Source organism: Hylobates moloch, unplaced genomic scaffold (genome assembly GCF_009828535.3).
Source record: "Hylobates moloch isolate HMO894 unplaced genomic scaffold, HMol_V3 SCAFFOLD_174, whole genome shotgun sequence".
In the NCBI taxonomy this organism is placed as follows: domain Eukaryota; kingdom Metazoa; phylum Chordata; class Mammalia; order Primates; family Hylobatidae; genus Hylobates; species Hylobates moloch.
Window position 1 is genome coordinate 11,917 of NW_026652449.1, and position 16,620 is coordinate 28,536.

At 45.9% G+C, this 16,620-nt stretch overlaps 1 protein-coding gene and 1 long non-coding RNA gene across 2 annotated transcripts in view; one reads left to right on the top strand and one right to left on the bottom strand.

Annotated features, from left to right (window-relative positions):
• Positions 1-7,873, bottom strand: part of LOC131382606 (uncharacterized) — a 17,791-nt gene extending 9,918 nt beyond the window's left edge. Inside the window, exons 1-2 of the long non-coding RNA XR_009212167.1 lie at positions 7,763-7,873; positions 2,794-2,852 (exon numbers count right to left, since the gene is read on the bottom strand). This is a non-coding gene — a long non-coding RNA (uncharacterized LOC131382606). The remainder of the gene's footprint in view (positions 1-2,793; positions 2,853-7,762) is intronic.
• A 909-nt stretch (positions 7,874-8,782) lies between these two features.
• The window catches only part of LOC116464096 (general transcription factor II-I repeat domain-containing protein 1-like), a 31,975-nt gene continuing 24,137 nt past the window's right edge, over positions 8,783-16,620 (top strand). Inside the window, exons 1-2 of the mRNA XM_032754211.2 lie at positions 8,783-8,813; positions 11,508-11,946. Of these exons, the coding sequence (XP_032610102.2) occupies positions 8,783-8,813; positions 11,508-11,946 (470 nt within the window). The remainder of the gene's footprint in view (positions 8,814-11,507; positions 11,947-16,620) is intronic.

Sequence of the window (16,620 nt, forward strand, 5' to 3'; positions counted from 1 at the left end):
AAAAAAAAAAAAAAAAAAAAAAAAAAGAAACCCCACCTCTACTAAAAATACAAAAAAATTAACCGGGCATGGTGACTCGCGCCTGTAGTCCCAGCTACTCAGGAGACTGAGGCAAGTGATTCACTTGAACCCAAGAGGCGGAGGTTGCGGTGAGCCGAGATTGCTCCACTGCACTCCAATCTGGGCACAGAGCAAGACTGTGTCTCAAAAACAAAAACAACAACAACAACAAAAAATTCCTGGCCTGGCGTAGTGGTTCATGCCTGTAATCCCAGCACTTTGGGAGGCTGAGGCAGGAGGATCACCTGAGTTCAGCAGTTCCAGACCAGCCTGGCCAACATGGTGAAATCCCATCTCTATTAAAAATACAAAATTAGCCTGGTGTAGTGGCGGGCGCCTGTAATCCCAGGTACTCAGGAGACTAAGGCAGGAGAATCGCTTGAACCCAGGAGGCAGAGGCTGCAGTGAGCTGAGATTACAGCATTGTACTGCAGCCTAGATCATGCCATTGCACTACAGCCTGGGCGACAAGAGTAAAAACTCTGTCACAAAAAAAAAAAAAAAAAAAAATTCCTGTGGGGAAGGCCTTCTACATAAAGGTCGTCAACTTGAGACTGGAAAAAAGGGGTGGACCTTTGGCTTTTACAGCTTGAGCTATAAAGACAAAAAGAAAAAAGGGTATCATTTAAACATAATATGTAGAAAAGAATAATTATTGAATCTGTATTGCTCTTTAATTTTTATAATTTGATCTTTACTTCTGTTATTGTAATTAAGTCCAAAGAAAAATATTATGAGTAAAATAAAAACACCACCAAAAATGCTAATGTTCTGTTCATCAAAGTCTGCAGTGAAATATCCCATTACAGATAGGTGCAGTGACTCACACCTGTAATCCCAGCACTTTGGGAGGCTAAGAAATGTGAATCAACTGAGGTCAGGAGTTTGAGACCAGCCTGGCAAACGTGGTGAATCCACGTCTCTACTAAAAATAAAAACGTAGCCAGGCAAGGTGGCAGGCGCCTGTAATCCCAGCTATTCGGGAGGCTGAGGCAGGAGAATTGCTTGAACCCAGAAGGCGGAGGCTGCAGTGAGCTGAGTTCACAGCATTGTACTCTAGCCTAGGCAACAAGAGCAAAACTCCATCTCAAAAAAAAAAAAAAGTACGAGAATTGTGGAGCTGATGGAGCTGAGTCCTACTCATTGTATTTACTTTCCTAAAATAAAACAACATTATAAAAAACATATGACCGGGCACAGTGGCTCACGCCTGTAATCCCAACACTTTGGGAGGCCAAGGTGGGCAGCTCACCTGAGGTCAGGAGTTTGAGACCAGCCTGGCCAACATGGTGAAACCCCAACTCTACTACAAATACAAAATTAGGCAGACCTGGTGGCAGGTGCCTGTGATGCCAGCTACTTGGGAGGCTGAGGCAGGGAGAATTGCCTGAACCTGGGAGATGGATGTTGCAGTGAGCTGAGATCACGCCACTGCACTCCAGCGTGGACGACAGAGCAAGACTCAATCTCAAAAAAAAAGAAAAGAAAAGAAAAGCTAGCAGGTGCCATTTGCTATGGGGAGACTAGGGATATGATCTTGCTGCAATCCTTCCATTTTAGTAAATCTAAACAGTGTGATTCCATTGTGTTTTGTCCCCACTTCACTCCAGAGGCAAAACAAGTAAGAAAACCAATTCTATTTCTATTTCTTTCAAAACACATCTAAACAATTAAGAGATGATATGCACGGCTCCATACTCCAAAAGGAAACGTTCTTGTGTCCTGGGTATCACGGACATTTCATGAATGCTTGTTCAGGTGACTGGTGTAGACTTCAATAATAACCTGTTCAATGTATTATGCCAGATAAATCTTGCATTTCAAAAGTAGGCCAAATTTTGTTCTTTTAGTTCTGTCTACCCATAAATGTAATATTTACATGTATTTATAATGGGTTAAAAAAAGAAAACGAGTTCACTGTTTTAGAGAGTATTATAATTTTGACAAATGAGGCCAGGCAGGGTAGCTCTGGCCTGTAATCCCAGCACTTTGGGAGGCTGAGATGAGTGGATCATCTGAGGTTGGGAGTTTCCGACTAGCCTGACAAACATGGAGAAACCCCACCTCTATTAAAAATACAAAATTATCCAGGTGTGGTAGCGCATGCCTGTAATCTCAGCTACTCAGTAAGCTGAGGCAGGAGAATTGCTTGAACACAGGAGGCAGAGGTTGCGGTGAGCCTAGATCACGCCATTGCACTCTAGCCTGGGCAACAAGAGCAAAACTCCATCTCAAAAATAAAAAAAAAAATTTAAAAAAAAAAAAGAATTTTGACAACATGAATTCTCCTGACCTGGAACATAATTAATAGTTACAGGCATATTATTTCATGTGGAAGGTACCATTTTAAAAAAACAATGTCAAGCATTAAATAATTATTGCACATAATCTTTTTTTTTTTTTTTTTTTTTGAGATGGAGTCTCACTCTGTCGCCCAGGTTGGAGTGCAGTGGCGGGATCTCAGCTCACTGCAAGCTCTGCCGCCCAGGTTCATGCCATTCTCCTGCCTCAGCCTCCCGAGTTGCTAGGACTACAGGCGCCTACCACCATGCCCGTTTAAGTTTTTGTATTTTTAGTAGAGATGGGGTTTCATCCTGTTAGTCAGGATGGTCTCGATCTCCTGACCTCACGATCCACCCGCCTCAGCCTCCCAGAGTGCTGGGATTACAGGTGTGAGCCACCACGGCCGGCCCGCACATAATCTTCTAATCTGACTTAAGACTGAAGACCTACCTCTTGAAGCTGGTTTATCAAGCTGTAAATCTTCACGTCTTAAATTCATAAGTTCATGTCTGAAAGGTGAGACTACTTAATATTCACTAGGCAATATTCAGCAAAGTAACATCCACTAGTACATATTTAACACTGAATCACCACGGGTGGTTTTGAAAAGACAGGCTGGGCACGATCGCTCACACCTGTAATCCCAGCACTTTGGGAGGCCGAGACTGGCAGATCACAAGGTCAGGAGTTCTAGACCAGCCTGGCCAACATGGTAAAACACTGTCTCTACTAAAAATACAAAAATGAGCTGTGTGTGGTGGCAGATGCCTGTAATCCCAACTACTCGGGAGGCTGAAGCAAGAGAATTGCTTGAACCCAGGAGGTGGAGGCTGCAGTGAGCCAAGGTCATGCCACTGCACTCCAACCTGAGTGACAGAGCAAGACTCCATCTCGGGGGAAAAAAAAAAATTAAGAAAAGACAATCTGGATGTTTGAGCGCAACTAAACCTTCATTTGAGGTTTCTACAGAGTAACAAAACAAAATAATAATTGTAAACTGTCTCATAAGGTGATTCATGGAGCATGTGTCCTCACAAGTGACCTACTTTACAACCTACAGGTCTTTGAAGCAGATTACAAAAATCTTAAATGGGATCCTTTACTATCACATTGCATTCAAGACTATCTTCCACTACACATCTAGAAAAACAATCATATATTCCCATATATGCTATAAAAATCTCAGGCCTAAAAGCAAGACATGGATACTATTATTTTTAGCAATAAGTAGCAGAAAATTGTGAAAGAAAATGTCAGTTGCATGCCAGTCAGGTGCAGGCAGTGTTCATGTTTCAAAAGGTAACACTGGCATGACTGACTCAATGTTGGACCCAGACAAATTAAAAAGTGGTAGATAAAAATACATATAATACACCGGGCACGGTGGCTCAAGTCTGTAATCCCAGCACTTTGGGAGTCCGAGGCGGGTGGATCACAAGCTCAGGAGTTCAAGACCAGCCTGGCCAATAATGGCAAAACCCCGTCTCTGTTAAAAATACAAAAATCAGCTGGGCATGCTGGTAGGCACCTGTACTCCTCAGCCTCCCGAGTAGCTGGGAGTAGCTGGGAGAATTGCTTAAAGCTGGGAGGTGCAGGTTGCAGTGAGCCAAGATTGTGCCACTGCCCTCCAGCCTGGGCGACAGAGCAAGACTGTCTCAAAACAACAACAACAAAAAACATAAAATAACTCAAACAATTAAATATAGCCCTAGTGGTGAATGAATATTTGTCAACAATAACAAAGATATATTACTAAGAACAGAGATAGGAGTCCAACAAGAACCCAAGAGTCTTACTTTTTAATCACAAAACGAATCCTTTCCTTTGCAAGGAATTCCATAAGTAGATAGCCTTCTTAAAAAAGATTCCTGGTGGGGTGAGGTGGTTCACGCCTGTAATCCCAGCACTTTGGGAGGCTGAAGCGGGAGGATCACCTGAGGTCAGGAGTTTGAGACCCGCCTGGCCAACATGGTGAAACCCCAACTCTACTAAAAATACAAAAATTAGGCAGACATGGTGGTGGGTGCCTGTAATCACAGCTACTCAGGAGGCTGAGCTAGGAGAATTGCTTGAACCTGGGAGGCAGATGTTGCAGTGAGCCGAGATCACACCATTGCACTCCACCGTGGGCAGTAAGAGCGAAACTCTCGCTCAAAAAAAAAAAAGAGAAATATCCCATTGCCTTAAGGCAATGTAGACACAGCCAGACTTTCTACAAAAATCTGAACCACATTATAAAGCCAAAAAAAATCACCATCTAATTTTATTTAATACATACAATACTAAATGGAAGAGGTAATATTTTCAAAACATAAACATTAGTGTAACCTTATTGGACTTTTACAAATAATTTTTTAAATAACAGAAGCAGAAGATTCTTGTGAACTGCAACATTTCAGCAAGCATTTATTTACTCAAGATTAAAATAATACAACAGCTATAAAAAGTCAAGAGCTGGCCAGGCATGGTGGCTCACGCCTGTAACCCCAGCACTTTGTGAGGCCGAGGAAGGTTGATCACCTGAGGTCAGGAGTTCCAGACCAGCATGGCCAACATGGTGAAACCCCGTATCTACTAAAAATACAAAAATTAGCAGGGCGAGGTGGCACTCGCCTGTAGTTCCAGCTACTAGGGAGGCTGAGGTGAGAGGATCGCTTGAACCTGAGAGGTGGAGGTTGCAGTGAGCTGAGATGGTGCCACTGCACTCCAGCCTGGGTGACAGAGCAAGACTCTCTCTCAAAGAAAAAAAAAGTCAAGAGCATGGGAAGTATTAAAATCAAACATAATCAACGGTCTCCCATCAGAACAGCTCCATTTTTTTGCTATCATTATGTGTTCATGTCTATTTGCTAAACATTGATATCTGTACTAAAGTTTCAAGTATACCATATAACACATTAGTGCTGACTTAGGTTTAATATCCTTTGCTGTACACTAAACTTCAGTATTATACTTATATATCACAACAAAACTATCTTTCCCTAAGGTAATTACCATTAATATTGCATTAAAATTATGAAATGTGAAGACTTTTTATAATTTCACAACAGCTGAACATTATTGTCTTTAAACAAAATAATCTAATAAATCACCATCACAACAAAGGCCCCACAACATAATCTGTATCACCTTATAAAAAGCACTGACATTTATAAAATTGTCATAGTCAATTAATAAAACTGTAATAGCAAATTATTTTTACTCAGAATAGTACTAAACTAACAATATAATAAAAACATAGGCCAGGTGTGGTGGCTCACGCCTATAATCCCAGCACTTTGGGAGGCAGGTGGATCACTTGAGGTTAGGAGTTCGAGAACAGCCTGGCCTGCAAGACAAAACTCTGTCTCTACTAAAAATACAAAAATTAGCTGGGTGTGGTGGTGCACGCCTGTAATCCCAGCTACTTGGGAGGCTGAGGCAGCAGAATTTCTTGAACCCGGGAGGCAGAGGTTGCAGTGAGCCCAGATAGTACCACTGCACTCCAGCCTGGCTGACAGAGCAAGATTCTGTCTCAATCAACCAACCAATAAAAACATAAGAAGGAAACATTTACTATGTATTTATAAGCCCGGTATTATGTAAAGCACTTTACTATCTTATCAAATCTTCGGGATAGATATTCAGTTCTCATGAACACAAAAGGATATTAAGGCTCAGAAAGGAGAAGAGATGTGGCCAGGCTGTGTCCCCAGAGCCTATGATGTTACCACTAGGTTACAGTGCTTCCAAATAGCACGTTATGAGGTTTTTGCTTTAAAATGAACCAATAAAAAACAAAGGCAAAAAAGGCGTACGCTATTAAAAAGTGGAAGAAACACTAAAAGAACCTTAAGCTCATAACTAAAAATATTATGGAAGTTATTGAATTCATTAGTAAATTTACTCTAATTCTAGACTTTCATTGAGGGGTAGGTTATATTACTCATGACGAAGAAAAAATGTTCAAGTATATTAACATAAACACCATCAATATGGTTTATCACGTTTAAATGTTCACTTAAAGCACTTCAGTTAAAATTGTGCATGTCATACAATTCTATAGCTTGCTAGTAGATTGCAAAATAAATAGTCATACAAATAAAAACGGCAAAACACATGATTTTTTTCACTGGTTGTTGCTATTTTTAGGTGAGCATTTACTATATACCATCAGAGAGATGATAACAAATTGCTAATTCCTTTCATCATTATATAAAGGTGGCTTTAGGATAGAATAGGATAAGGGAAAAGAAGAATTTGAAATCTAACGTCAACTCAGCGATGCATCAAGATAAAAGTAGAAATAATAGGGGCATCTTGGTGAATACCGAATTTTTTTTCCAGACAGAATTTTGCTCTTGTTGCCCAGGCTAGAGTGCAGTGGCGCCATCTTGCCTCACTGCAACCTCTGCCTCCTGGGTTCAAGCAATGCTCCTGCCTCGGCCTCCCAAGTAGCTGGGACTAAAGGCATGCGCCACCACGCCTGGATAATTTTGCATTTTCAGTAGGTCAGACTGGTCTCGAACTCCCACCTCAGGTGATCTGCCTGCCTCGGTCTCCCAAAGTGCTGGGATTACAGGTGTGAGCCACTGTGCCCGGCCGAATAACGAATTTAACATAGCAGATTGAGAGAAACATATTTCTCTTTAAAAAAATATTATTTGGCTGGGCATGGTGGCTCGTGCCTATAATCCCAGCACTTTGGGTGGCTGAGGTGGGTGGATCACAAGGTCTAGAGTTCAAGACCAGCCTGGCCAAGATCGTGAAACCTTGTCTCACCTAAAAATACAAAAATTAGTGGGGCATGGTGGCGGGCACCTATAATCCCACCTGCTCGGTAGGCTGAGGCAGAGAATTGCTTGAACCTGGCAGACGGAGGTTGCAGTGAACTGAGATCACGCCACTGCACTCCAGCCACGGTGACAGAGCGAGACTCCATCTCAAAAAAAAAAAAAATATATATATATGTATAAAGAGAATATATACATATACGTATATATAAAGTATATATATGTATATATAGTATATATACACACACGTATAGTGTATATACACACACGTATATATATAGTGTATATACACACACATATATACTATATATACACACGTATATATAGTATATATACACACACACATATATATAGTATATACACACACATATATATAGTATATACATACACTATATATAGTATATGTGTGTGTGTATATATATATATTTTTTCTATCAAATCCCTAAGATCCAGGGCTTTGCAATAAATATGTAAATAAATCCCAAATATCCACACTGAAAGTATAAAAGAAATGCTATTTGATAATTAGAGAAATACAACTTTTCCTTAGCTTTCTAGTAATCTAGAAACAAAGAAAGTTTCTAATATTTAGACAGACACTACAAAGTACCTTACAAGGAAAGACATGTAAGGATGGCATGACTCACCAGCAGCCCTGGGCTTGTCCACAGTACCCCCATGATGAAACAGCAACTCCATTGTGTAAATGCTCATGAACAAACTATTACAGGACTTTTCCAGTTTAGACACACCATATTTTCTTTCAGACAATTCTTCAACTTGTTTACGTGATCAGTGATACGATTATTCCATTTCTCTGAAAACTGACCAAAAGTTGATTCTCCATAATACATTCCTATATCAGAGCAGCAACAACATATAATGACATATTTCCTGTATTTTACATCCTAACAGACCATATCATTTTACTGCTTTCAAAAAAAATTTTCCCCTTTGTGGTGGTTCTTAGAATTAGTTTAATGGGAGACTATAAGAGAAGTTTTAAAGTTTAATACCTCTTTTTAGCCTTTTAATTTATGAAAAGCAGGAGGGCAGAAAAGATCAATCAAATTAAACATGACAACAGGGAGGCCACAATGAGGAGGTCTCCAGGGGTCTTTTAGCAAACTTCCTAAAACATGTCTCAGCTGTGTGGAAATAAGATTTTACAGTGGCGGTGGTGCAGGCCTGTAATCCTAGCACTTCGGGAGCAGAGGCAGGGCAGATCGCTTTGAGCCAAGGGCAACAGGCAGGGGGAAAACCCCCTGCCCTCCCCCACCCCCCAGTCCCACCCCTGTCTCTACCAAAAATACAAAACTTAGCCAGGCGTAGTGGCAGGCGCCCGCAGTCTCAGCTACTCGGGAAGCTGAGGCAGGAGAATTCCTTGAACCCAGGAGGCAGATGTTGCAGTGGGCTGAGACTGCGCCACTGCCAGCCTGGATGATAGAACAAGACTCCGTCTCAAAAAATAAAAAACAAAAACACAAGGTTAAGAGGAACCCCAGACCTGACAGACACGAGTTTAACAGGGGCCCCAAAGCAAAAAATCCCAACCCTTTTTCTCCCAATCATTGAAACACCAGGAGGGTGTTAATAGTTTTGCAGCCTAGCTGTAGTAGGCTGATGCCCCCAAGATGCCCACATCATAATCCCCAGAACCGGTGAACATGACCCTATATGGCAAAAGGGGCTTCGCAAGTATAATGAAGTTAAGAGTCTTTGGCCAGCTTGTCCCCGCAGGGTTTATGTAGTCACCTGGATCTTTATAAGAGCAGAGCAGGTGATGGAGAATGGTGGGAGGTATAGTGATGAAAGCAGGAAACTCAAGTCATTCGAGAAGGGCAGCACAAGCTGAGGAGTACAGGCCGCCTCCAAGGGCCAGGAAACAGATTCTCCCGCGGAGCCTGGTAAGGCACTGACTCTGCTCCCATCTTGACTCAGTGGGACTGACTTTAGAATTCTGGCCTTCAGAACTGTAAGGGAATATCTCTGTGCTGTTTTAAGCCACTAAGTGTGTAGTAATCTGTTGCAGCAGCAACGAGGAACTAGTATTGTAGTGAAGCCTCAAAATTCACCTGAAGGGGCCAGGCGCAGTGGCTCACGCCTGTCATCCCGGCACTTTGGGAAGCCGAGGTGGGCAGATCACTTCAGGTCAGGAGTTCCAGACCAGCCTGGCCAACATGGTGAAACCCCGTCTCTACAAAAAATACAAAAATTAGCCAGGTGTGATGGTGCATGCCTGTAATCTCAGCTACTCAGGAGGCTGAGACATGGGAATTGCTTGAACCCGGTGGGGGCGGGCAAAGGTTGCAGTGAGCAGAGATTGCACCACTGCCCTCCAGCCTGGGTGACAGAGTGAGACTGCGTTAAAAAAAAAAAAAAAAAAACCCACCTGAAGAAGGTTTCCAGTTCTGCCAGCAGTCCCCCACCCAACCCCCAGAAGCAGACATTCCTTTGCTGTGGGCCATGGACAGGCAGAAGGAAGCGCCTCATGGCAGAGGCCTACCCAGGAGAAACCCAAGGGAAGGCACTGCCGGGCCAGCCCCTCTGCCAAGGCCATTTTCTTTTTTCTTTTTTTTTTTTTTTTTGAGACACAGTTTCACTCTGTCTCCCAGGCTGGAGTGCAGTGGCACGATCTCGGCTCACTTCAACCTCTAACTCTCCAGTTCAAACCATTCTCCTGCCTCAGCCTCCCGAATAGCAGGGATTATAGGAGCGTAGCATACCTAGCTAAGTTTTTTATTTTTAGTAGAGATACGGTTTTGCCATGTTGCCTAGGCTGGACTCGAACTCCTGGCCTCAAGTGATCCACCTGTCTCAGCCTCCCAAAGTGCTGGGATTACAGGCGTGAGCCACCGCACCCAGCACTCGTCAAGGTCTTTGATGGCAGGTTTTTCCAGGTGATCAGTCCTTGTCTAGTCTGGCTCTGTCACACTCTCCCTCTCACCAAGTTCGAACCCCTAGCTAGTTTTCAGAAGAGGAGAGGGTGTACCCACCAAGTTCGAAGCCCTAGCTAGTTTTCAGAGGAGGAGAGGGTGTACCCACCAAGTTCGAAGCCCTAGCTAGTTTTCAGAGGAGGAGAGTGTGTACCCCAATCCCAGCTTGGTATGGTTCAGATCTGTATTTAACTCATGAAGCCTGGCTGCTCCCCAGGCCCTGGAGAAAAAAAGGGTCTCACTGTAGGTATGATACAGGACAGGCTTGTCCCCAGGACCGTGTAAGAGGGAAGCCCAGTGTCCCACAAACTTGGCAGGGCTGGGGAAGGGAAAGTGTTATGGTAGCCCCAAGTCTAAAAAGAGGCAGCAGAGGGAGCAGGACAGTGCTCCCATGGAACTCCTGCCGCTGCCTGAGTGAGGTGAGGGAAGAGTGCACCCACCCACTGACGTCGGGGGCAGAGAGGCGCGCTTCCAGCGCGGCTTTTCCCGCTTTTTGCCATGTTACTCTGATTCCCTCCAGGTGAGCCCGCCCATTTTGGGCCCAGGGTTGCCGCTAGGGCCTGTACCCAAATGCAGCCCCCCATGGCCATGGCCCCAGGAGTGGGGCAGAGCTGGGAGGAGTCCTGGACAGAGGAGACGCAAGGGCAGGAAGGAATGGGCCTCAAACTCCAGGAGGGGGCCCTTCTCATGGGTCCTGTTTTCTGGCCTCTCCTCGCTTACCCCTGGGCTGATCACCCTGGGAAGAAATGAGCCAACGTTTCTCACCCTCAAGTCCGAGGGGCTCAATTACCAGGCCCTTAGGGAGGTGTCAGCCCCCTGAAACGATGCAAGGTGCCCGGCCTAATTTTTATATTTTTAGTAGAGATGGGGTTTCACCATGTTGGTCTTGAGTTCCTGACTTCAAGTGATCGGCCTGCCTAGGGCACCCAAAATGTTGGCATTACAGGCGTGAGCGAACGCGCTCGGCCAGGCCTATTTATTTAAGCCTATACATTTTGCACTTGTTAAAAGTATTTGAACATACAATTCTGTTTTCTTTAAGCAGTCCCTCCCTGTTGCACATTTGGATAGTTTTTTTACTTTTTTAGACAGGTTTACCTCAGTCTCGCAGGCTGGAGTGCTGTGATGGGATCATAGCTCATTGCAGCCTTGAACCTTGGGGTTCAAGTATCTGGGAAGCTGAGGTGGGACTACAGAGATGGGGTCGCGCCATGTTGCCCAGGCTGCTCTTTAACTCCTGGACTGAAGGGATCCTTCCACCTCGGCGCCCGGATATAGTTTTCTAGTTTTGACCCACAGAAACACCGTGCTGGGTCAGTTTGTCAACTACCCTTCTCCAGCCAGCAACACACAGAACATGGCGGGGAAGTCGCGGAAGTCGCGGTTACCAGGCACCACTCTGAAGACAAAACAGCCCAGCTCCAGGCACTGTAGCGTCACTGTGATGTCGCGGAAGGCTTGGCGCTACTACGTCGCCGAGGGCCCGCGCCTGTGACGTCAGCGAAGGTGCGCCCCAGTGACGTCGGAGACCCGCCCTTCACGTGGAACCAATCGGAACTCGAGGAGCGGCTGCTGGGTCCTCCAGGAGCGCGCATGCGCAGACGCGTGGCTACAGCTGGCCGGTCAGTGTCCGCAGGCTCCGACCCGGCCGCCAACACCGGTAAGCTACAAGGAGGAGCTTTACCACTGCCTGTGTTGCTACTACCGGCGCGACTTCCCAGCCTGCAGCGTAGGGTGCAGCAAGGTCCTGACGCTGAGCGAGCAGGCGCTGCACACCAAGTGGTTGTCGCCTGGCGGGCACAAACAGAAGTCGGGGAAAAGCTCCTCAATGGCCACTGCAAGCCCGCTAGCTCCGGCTGCAGCGGTTGCCGCACACTCGCCTCACCTGAGCCTGGGTACGTGCGCCCCCCAACACCTCCTCCAGCCAGGTCCCGGGGACCCCGCAGGGTCCCCCGCCGCCCGGCGCCGCTCATCCTGGGCAGGCTCGGCCCCCTCTGAGGCTGCCCCGCATTAGGGAGCTGAACCCCCCATCTTGACATCTGATGTCCATTGCAACAACATTAAAGCCTTTGGAACTTTGTAGCGGGGGTAAAAGGGGCTAGGAAATGAAGAAAACATCTTTTTTAAAATATAAGCGATCGGGCCGGGCGCAGTGGTTCACGCCTGTAATCCCAGCACTTTGGGAGGCCGAGGCGGGTGGATCACGAGGTCAGGAATTCAAGACCATCCTGGCCAGCATGGTGAAATCCCGTCTCTACCAAAAATACAAAAATTAGCCGGGCGTGGTGGCGGGCACCTGTAATACCAGCTACTCGGGAGGCAGAGGCAGAGAATTGCTTGAACCCGGGAGGCGGAGGTTGCAGTGAGGCGAGATCGCGCCACTGCACTCCAGCCTGGGCGACAGAGCGAGACTCTGTCTAAAAAAAAAAAAAAAAATTGGTATTCTGATGTATATTGCACAGTGTGTCAACCTCAAATAATCAAAAGGGTCAGAATCTAAAGGGAGTTTATTCATGCACAGAGTTTAAGGAGGGCCACCTGGAAAGCACAGATACCGAAGAGTGGAAGACAGTGTTCCAAGGCTTAGAAGTTTGGGATCACTTGCATAGACAAAGTTTAGGGAAGCTTAGCAGAATTTCAGCATCTCTCCGTTTAAGGCTTAATACATAGTTAAAACAATCTGATTGGTCCAGGTAGTCTTTCTTTCACTCTGTCACCCAGGCTGGAGTGCAGTGGTGCAATCGTAACTCATTACATCCTCAGCCTCCCTGGCTCAAGCGATCCTCCCACCTGGGCATCCCTAGTAGCTGGGACTACAGGCATGCACCAACACACCTGACTAATTTTTGTATTTTTTGTAGAGACAGGGTTTCACCACATTGCCCAGGCCAGTCTCAAATTCCTGGGCATAAGCAGTCTGCTCACCTCGGCCTCCCAAGCATGCCTGTACTGGGATTACAGGCATGAGCGACTGCACCCAGACGAGGTGGTCTTTTTTCCGGGAAAGGTGTATTTAACCTTCTACACTGAAGATGTAAGTCATGGGGTCTTTTGTGCCATCTGGTGTGAGTTAGGTACAGAACAATAAAGGAGGCGGTTAATCTGTAACAAAGATAAGTGATTGTAAGGAGAGGAGGACTAGTCTCTGGTCTCTCATAGTCATTTGCAGAATGAAAATAATAAGGAAGGAATAAATTACAATTTAAGAAGCAGAAGTTACAAACATGCTATGTGACTCGGTCAGGGTGTAACTTCCCTCTTGGCATGATACATTTATAGAGGGTCCTGATACTTTTTTTTCTTTTATAGTCGCTAGATTCTCTGCACTGTTGATCCCACAACAATTCTTTGAGGTAGATGCTGCTATCCACTTTTTTTTGTTTGTTTTTGAGACAGACTCTTGCTCTGTCATCCGGGCTGGAGTGCAGTGGCGCCATCTTGCCTCACTGCAACCTCTGCCTCCTGGGTTCAAGCAATTCTCCAACCTCAGCCTCCCCAGTAGCTGGGATTACAGGTACCCACTACCATACCCGGCTAATTTTTGTGTTTTTAATAGAGACCAGGTTTCACTTTGTTGACCAGGCTGGTCTTGAACTCCTGACCTCAGATGATCCACCCGGCTTGGCCTCCCAAAGTGCTGGGATTACAGGCATGAGCCACTGTGCCCTGCCCACATTTTAGAAAATGGATTCTAAGGCACAGAGAGTTCAAGTACCTTTCCAAAAATGACACAGCTCCTAAAGTGCTAGGATTACAGGCATGAGCCACTGCTCCCAGCCTTTTAAATTCAATTTAAATTATAAATGTGATCACTATAGAAAATATGTGTATTATTTATCTGCTGCTATGTAACAAATTACTCCAGAACTAACGGCTTAAAATAAATACTTAGGGCCAGGCACAGTGTCTCATACCTATAATCCCAACACTTTCGGAGGCCGAGGTGGGCAGATCGCTCGAGTCCAGCAGTTTAAGATCAGCCTGAGCAACACAGTGAGACTCCATCTCTATAGAAAATGCAAACATTAGAGGATTTTGCATGTGTGTGCTTTTTCTGTTTACACATGTATGATATGAAACAGTTAAATGATGGAGAACTGTGTAACACATGGAGTGGGTGCAGTGGTTCATGTCTGTAATCCTAGCACTTTGGGAGGCCAATGTGGGAGGATCACTTGAGCCTAGGAGTTCCAGACCAGCTTGGGCAACATGGCGAAACTCTTTCTCTACAAAAAATTTTAAAAAGTAGCCAGCCGTGGCGGTGCACGCCTCTAGTTCCAGCTACTGAGGAGACTGAGGCAGGTGGATTACTTGATCCCAGGAGTTTACAACCAGCCTGGGCAGCATAGCAAGACTCCATCTCTACAAAAAATAAAACAATTAACTGGATGTGGTGGTACATACCTGTCGTCCCAGCTATTCGGGAGAATCGCTTGAGCCCAAGAAGTTGAGGCTGCAGTGGGCTGTGATTGCACCACTGAACTGGGCAACAGAGCAAGACCCTGTCTCTTAAAACAAAACATACCAAAAACTATGCAACACATGAAGGAAAGCTCCAATCACATCTTCCTCAGGCAACCACTAGTATTCCTAGTATCTACCCTTTGTATGTTTTTTTCTAGGTGCTAACTCGTGATGACTATTTTAAACAAATTATTCCGTGTTCTCACCTGGCTTTTTTTTTGTTTGTTTTTTTGAGACAGAATCTCACCCTGTTGCTCAAGCTGGAGTGCAGTAGCATGACTTCGCTCCAACCTCCACCTCCCAGGTTCAGCCGATTCAGTATGTGAAAACATTGATTTACAAAGCCAAAATATATCTTAGTTTTATTTTCTGTATGCCCTCAATGAGGTCGTCTCTATTTTTTTTTTTTTAACAGAGCCCGAGCTCTCACTATGTTGTTCAGGTTGGTCTTGAACTCCTGGCCTCAAGTGATCCTCCTGCCTTGGCCTCCCAAAGAGCTGGGATAACAGGGCTGAGCCACTGCGCCTGGCTGAGGTTCTCATTAAATGAAAATAAAGGCCAGGCGCAGTGGCTTATACCTGTAATCCCAGCCCTTTGGGAGTCTGAGGTGGGTGGATCACCTGAGTTCAGGAGTTTGAGACCAGCCTGACCAACATGGTGAAACCCCGTCTCTAGTAAAAATACAAAAAATTAGCGGGGTGTGGTGGCAGGCACCTGTAATCCCAGCTACTCGGGAGGCTAAGGCCAGAGAATAGCTTGAACCCGAGAGGCAGAGGTTGCAGTGAGCTGAGATTATGCCACTGCACTCCAGCCTGGGTGGGTGACAGAGTGAGACTCTGTCTCAAAATAAATACACGTCCACACCAGGCCAGGCTTGATGGCTCATTCCTATAATCCCAGCACTTTGGGAGACTGAGGTGGGTGGATGTCTTGACCCCTGGAGTTTTTTTTTTTTTTTTTTGAGACGGAGTCTCGCTCTCTCACCCAGGCTGGAGTGCAGTGGCGCGATCTCGGCTCACTGCAAGCTCCGCCTCCCAGGTTCATGCCATTCTCCTGCCTCAGCCTCTCCAAGTAGCTGGGACCACAGGCGCCCACCACCACGCCTGGCTAATTTTTTCTATTTTTAGTAGAGACGGAGTTTCACCTTGGTCTCAATCTCCTGACCTCGTGATCCACCCGACTCGGCCTCCCAAAGTGCTGGGATTACAAGCATGAGCCACTGCGCCCAGTCAACCCCTGGAGTTTGAGACCAGCCTAGGCAACATAGTGAGACCCTTGTCTCTACAAAACATAAAAAGTTAGCTGGGCGTTGGCCGGGCGCGGTGGCTCACGCTTGTAATCCCAGCACTTTGGGAGGCCGAGGCGGGCGGATCACGAGGTCAGGAGATCGAGACCACGGTGAAACCCCGTCTCTACTAAAAATACAAAAAATTAGCCGGGCGTGGTGGCGGGCGCCTGTAGTCCCAGCTACTCGGAGAGGCTGAGGCAGGAGAATGGCGTGAACCCGGGAGGCGGAGCTTGCAGTGAGCCGAGATTGCGCCACTGCACTCCAGCCTGGGCGACAGAGCGAGACTCCGTCTCAAAAGAAAAAAAAAAAAAAAAAGTTAGCTGGGCATGGTGGCTGGTACCTGTGGACCCAGCTACTTGGGAGGCTGAGGTGCGAGGATTGCTTGAGCCTGGGAGGTCAAGGCTGCAGTCAGCTATGATCGCACCACTGCACTCCAGCCTGGACAACAGAGTAAGACCTTGTCTCAAAAATACAAACACATGGCCGGGCACGATGGCTCACGCCTGTAATCCCAGCACTTTGGGAGGCTGAGGCAGGCAGATCACCTGAGGCCAGGAGTTCGAAACCAACCTGGCCAACATGGCGAAACCCTGTCTGTACTAAAAATACAAAAATAATTAGCCGGGTATGGTGGCACATGCCTGCAGTCTCAGCCACTTGGGAGGTTGAGGCAGGAGAATTGCTTGAACCCTGGAGCAGAGGTTGCACTGAGCCAAGATTGTGCCACACACACAAAAAAACATGAATATATATATCTATCTATATATATATAGATAGATAGATATACACATACACCTACATGCGTAAATACATACCA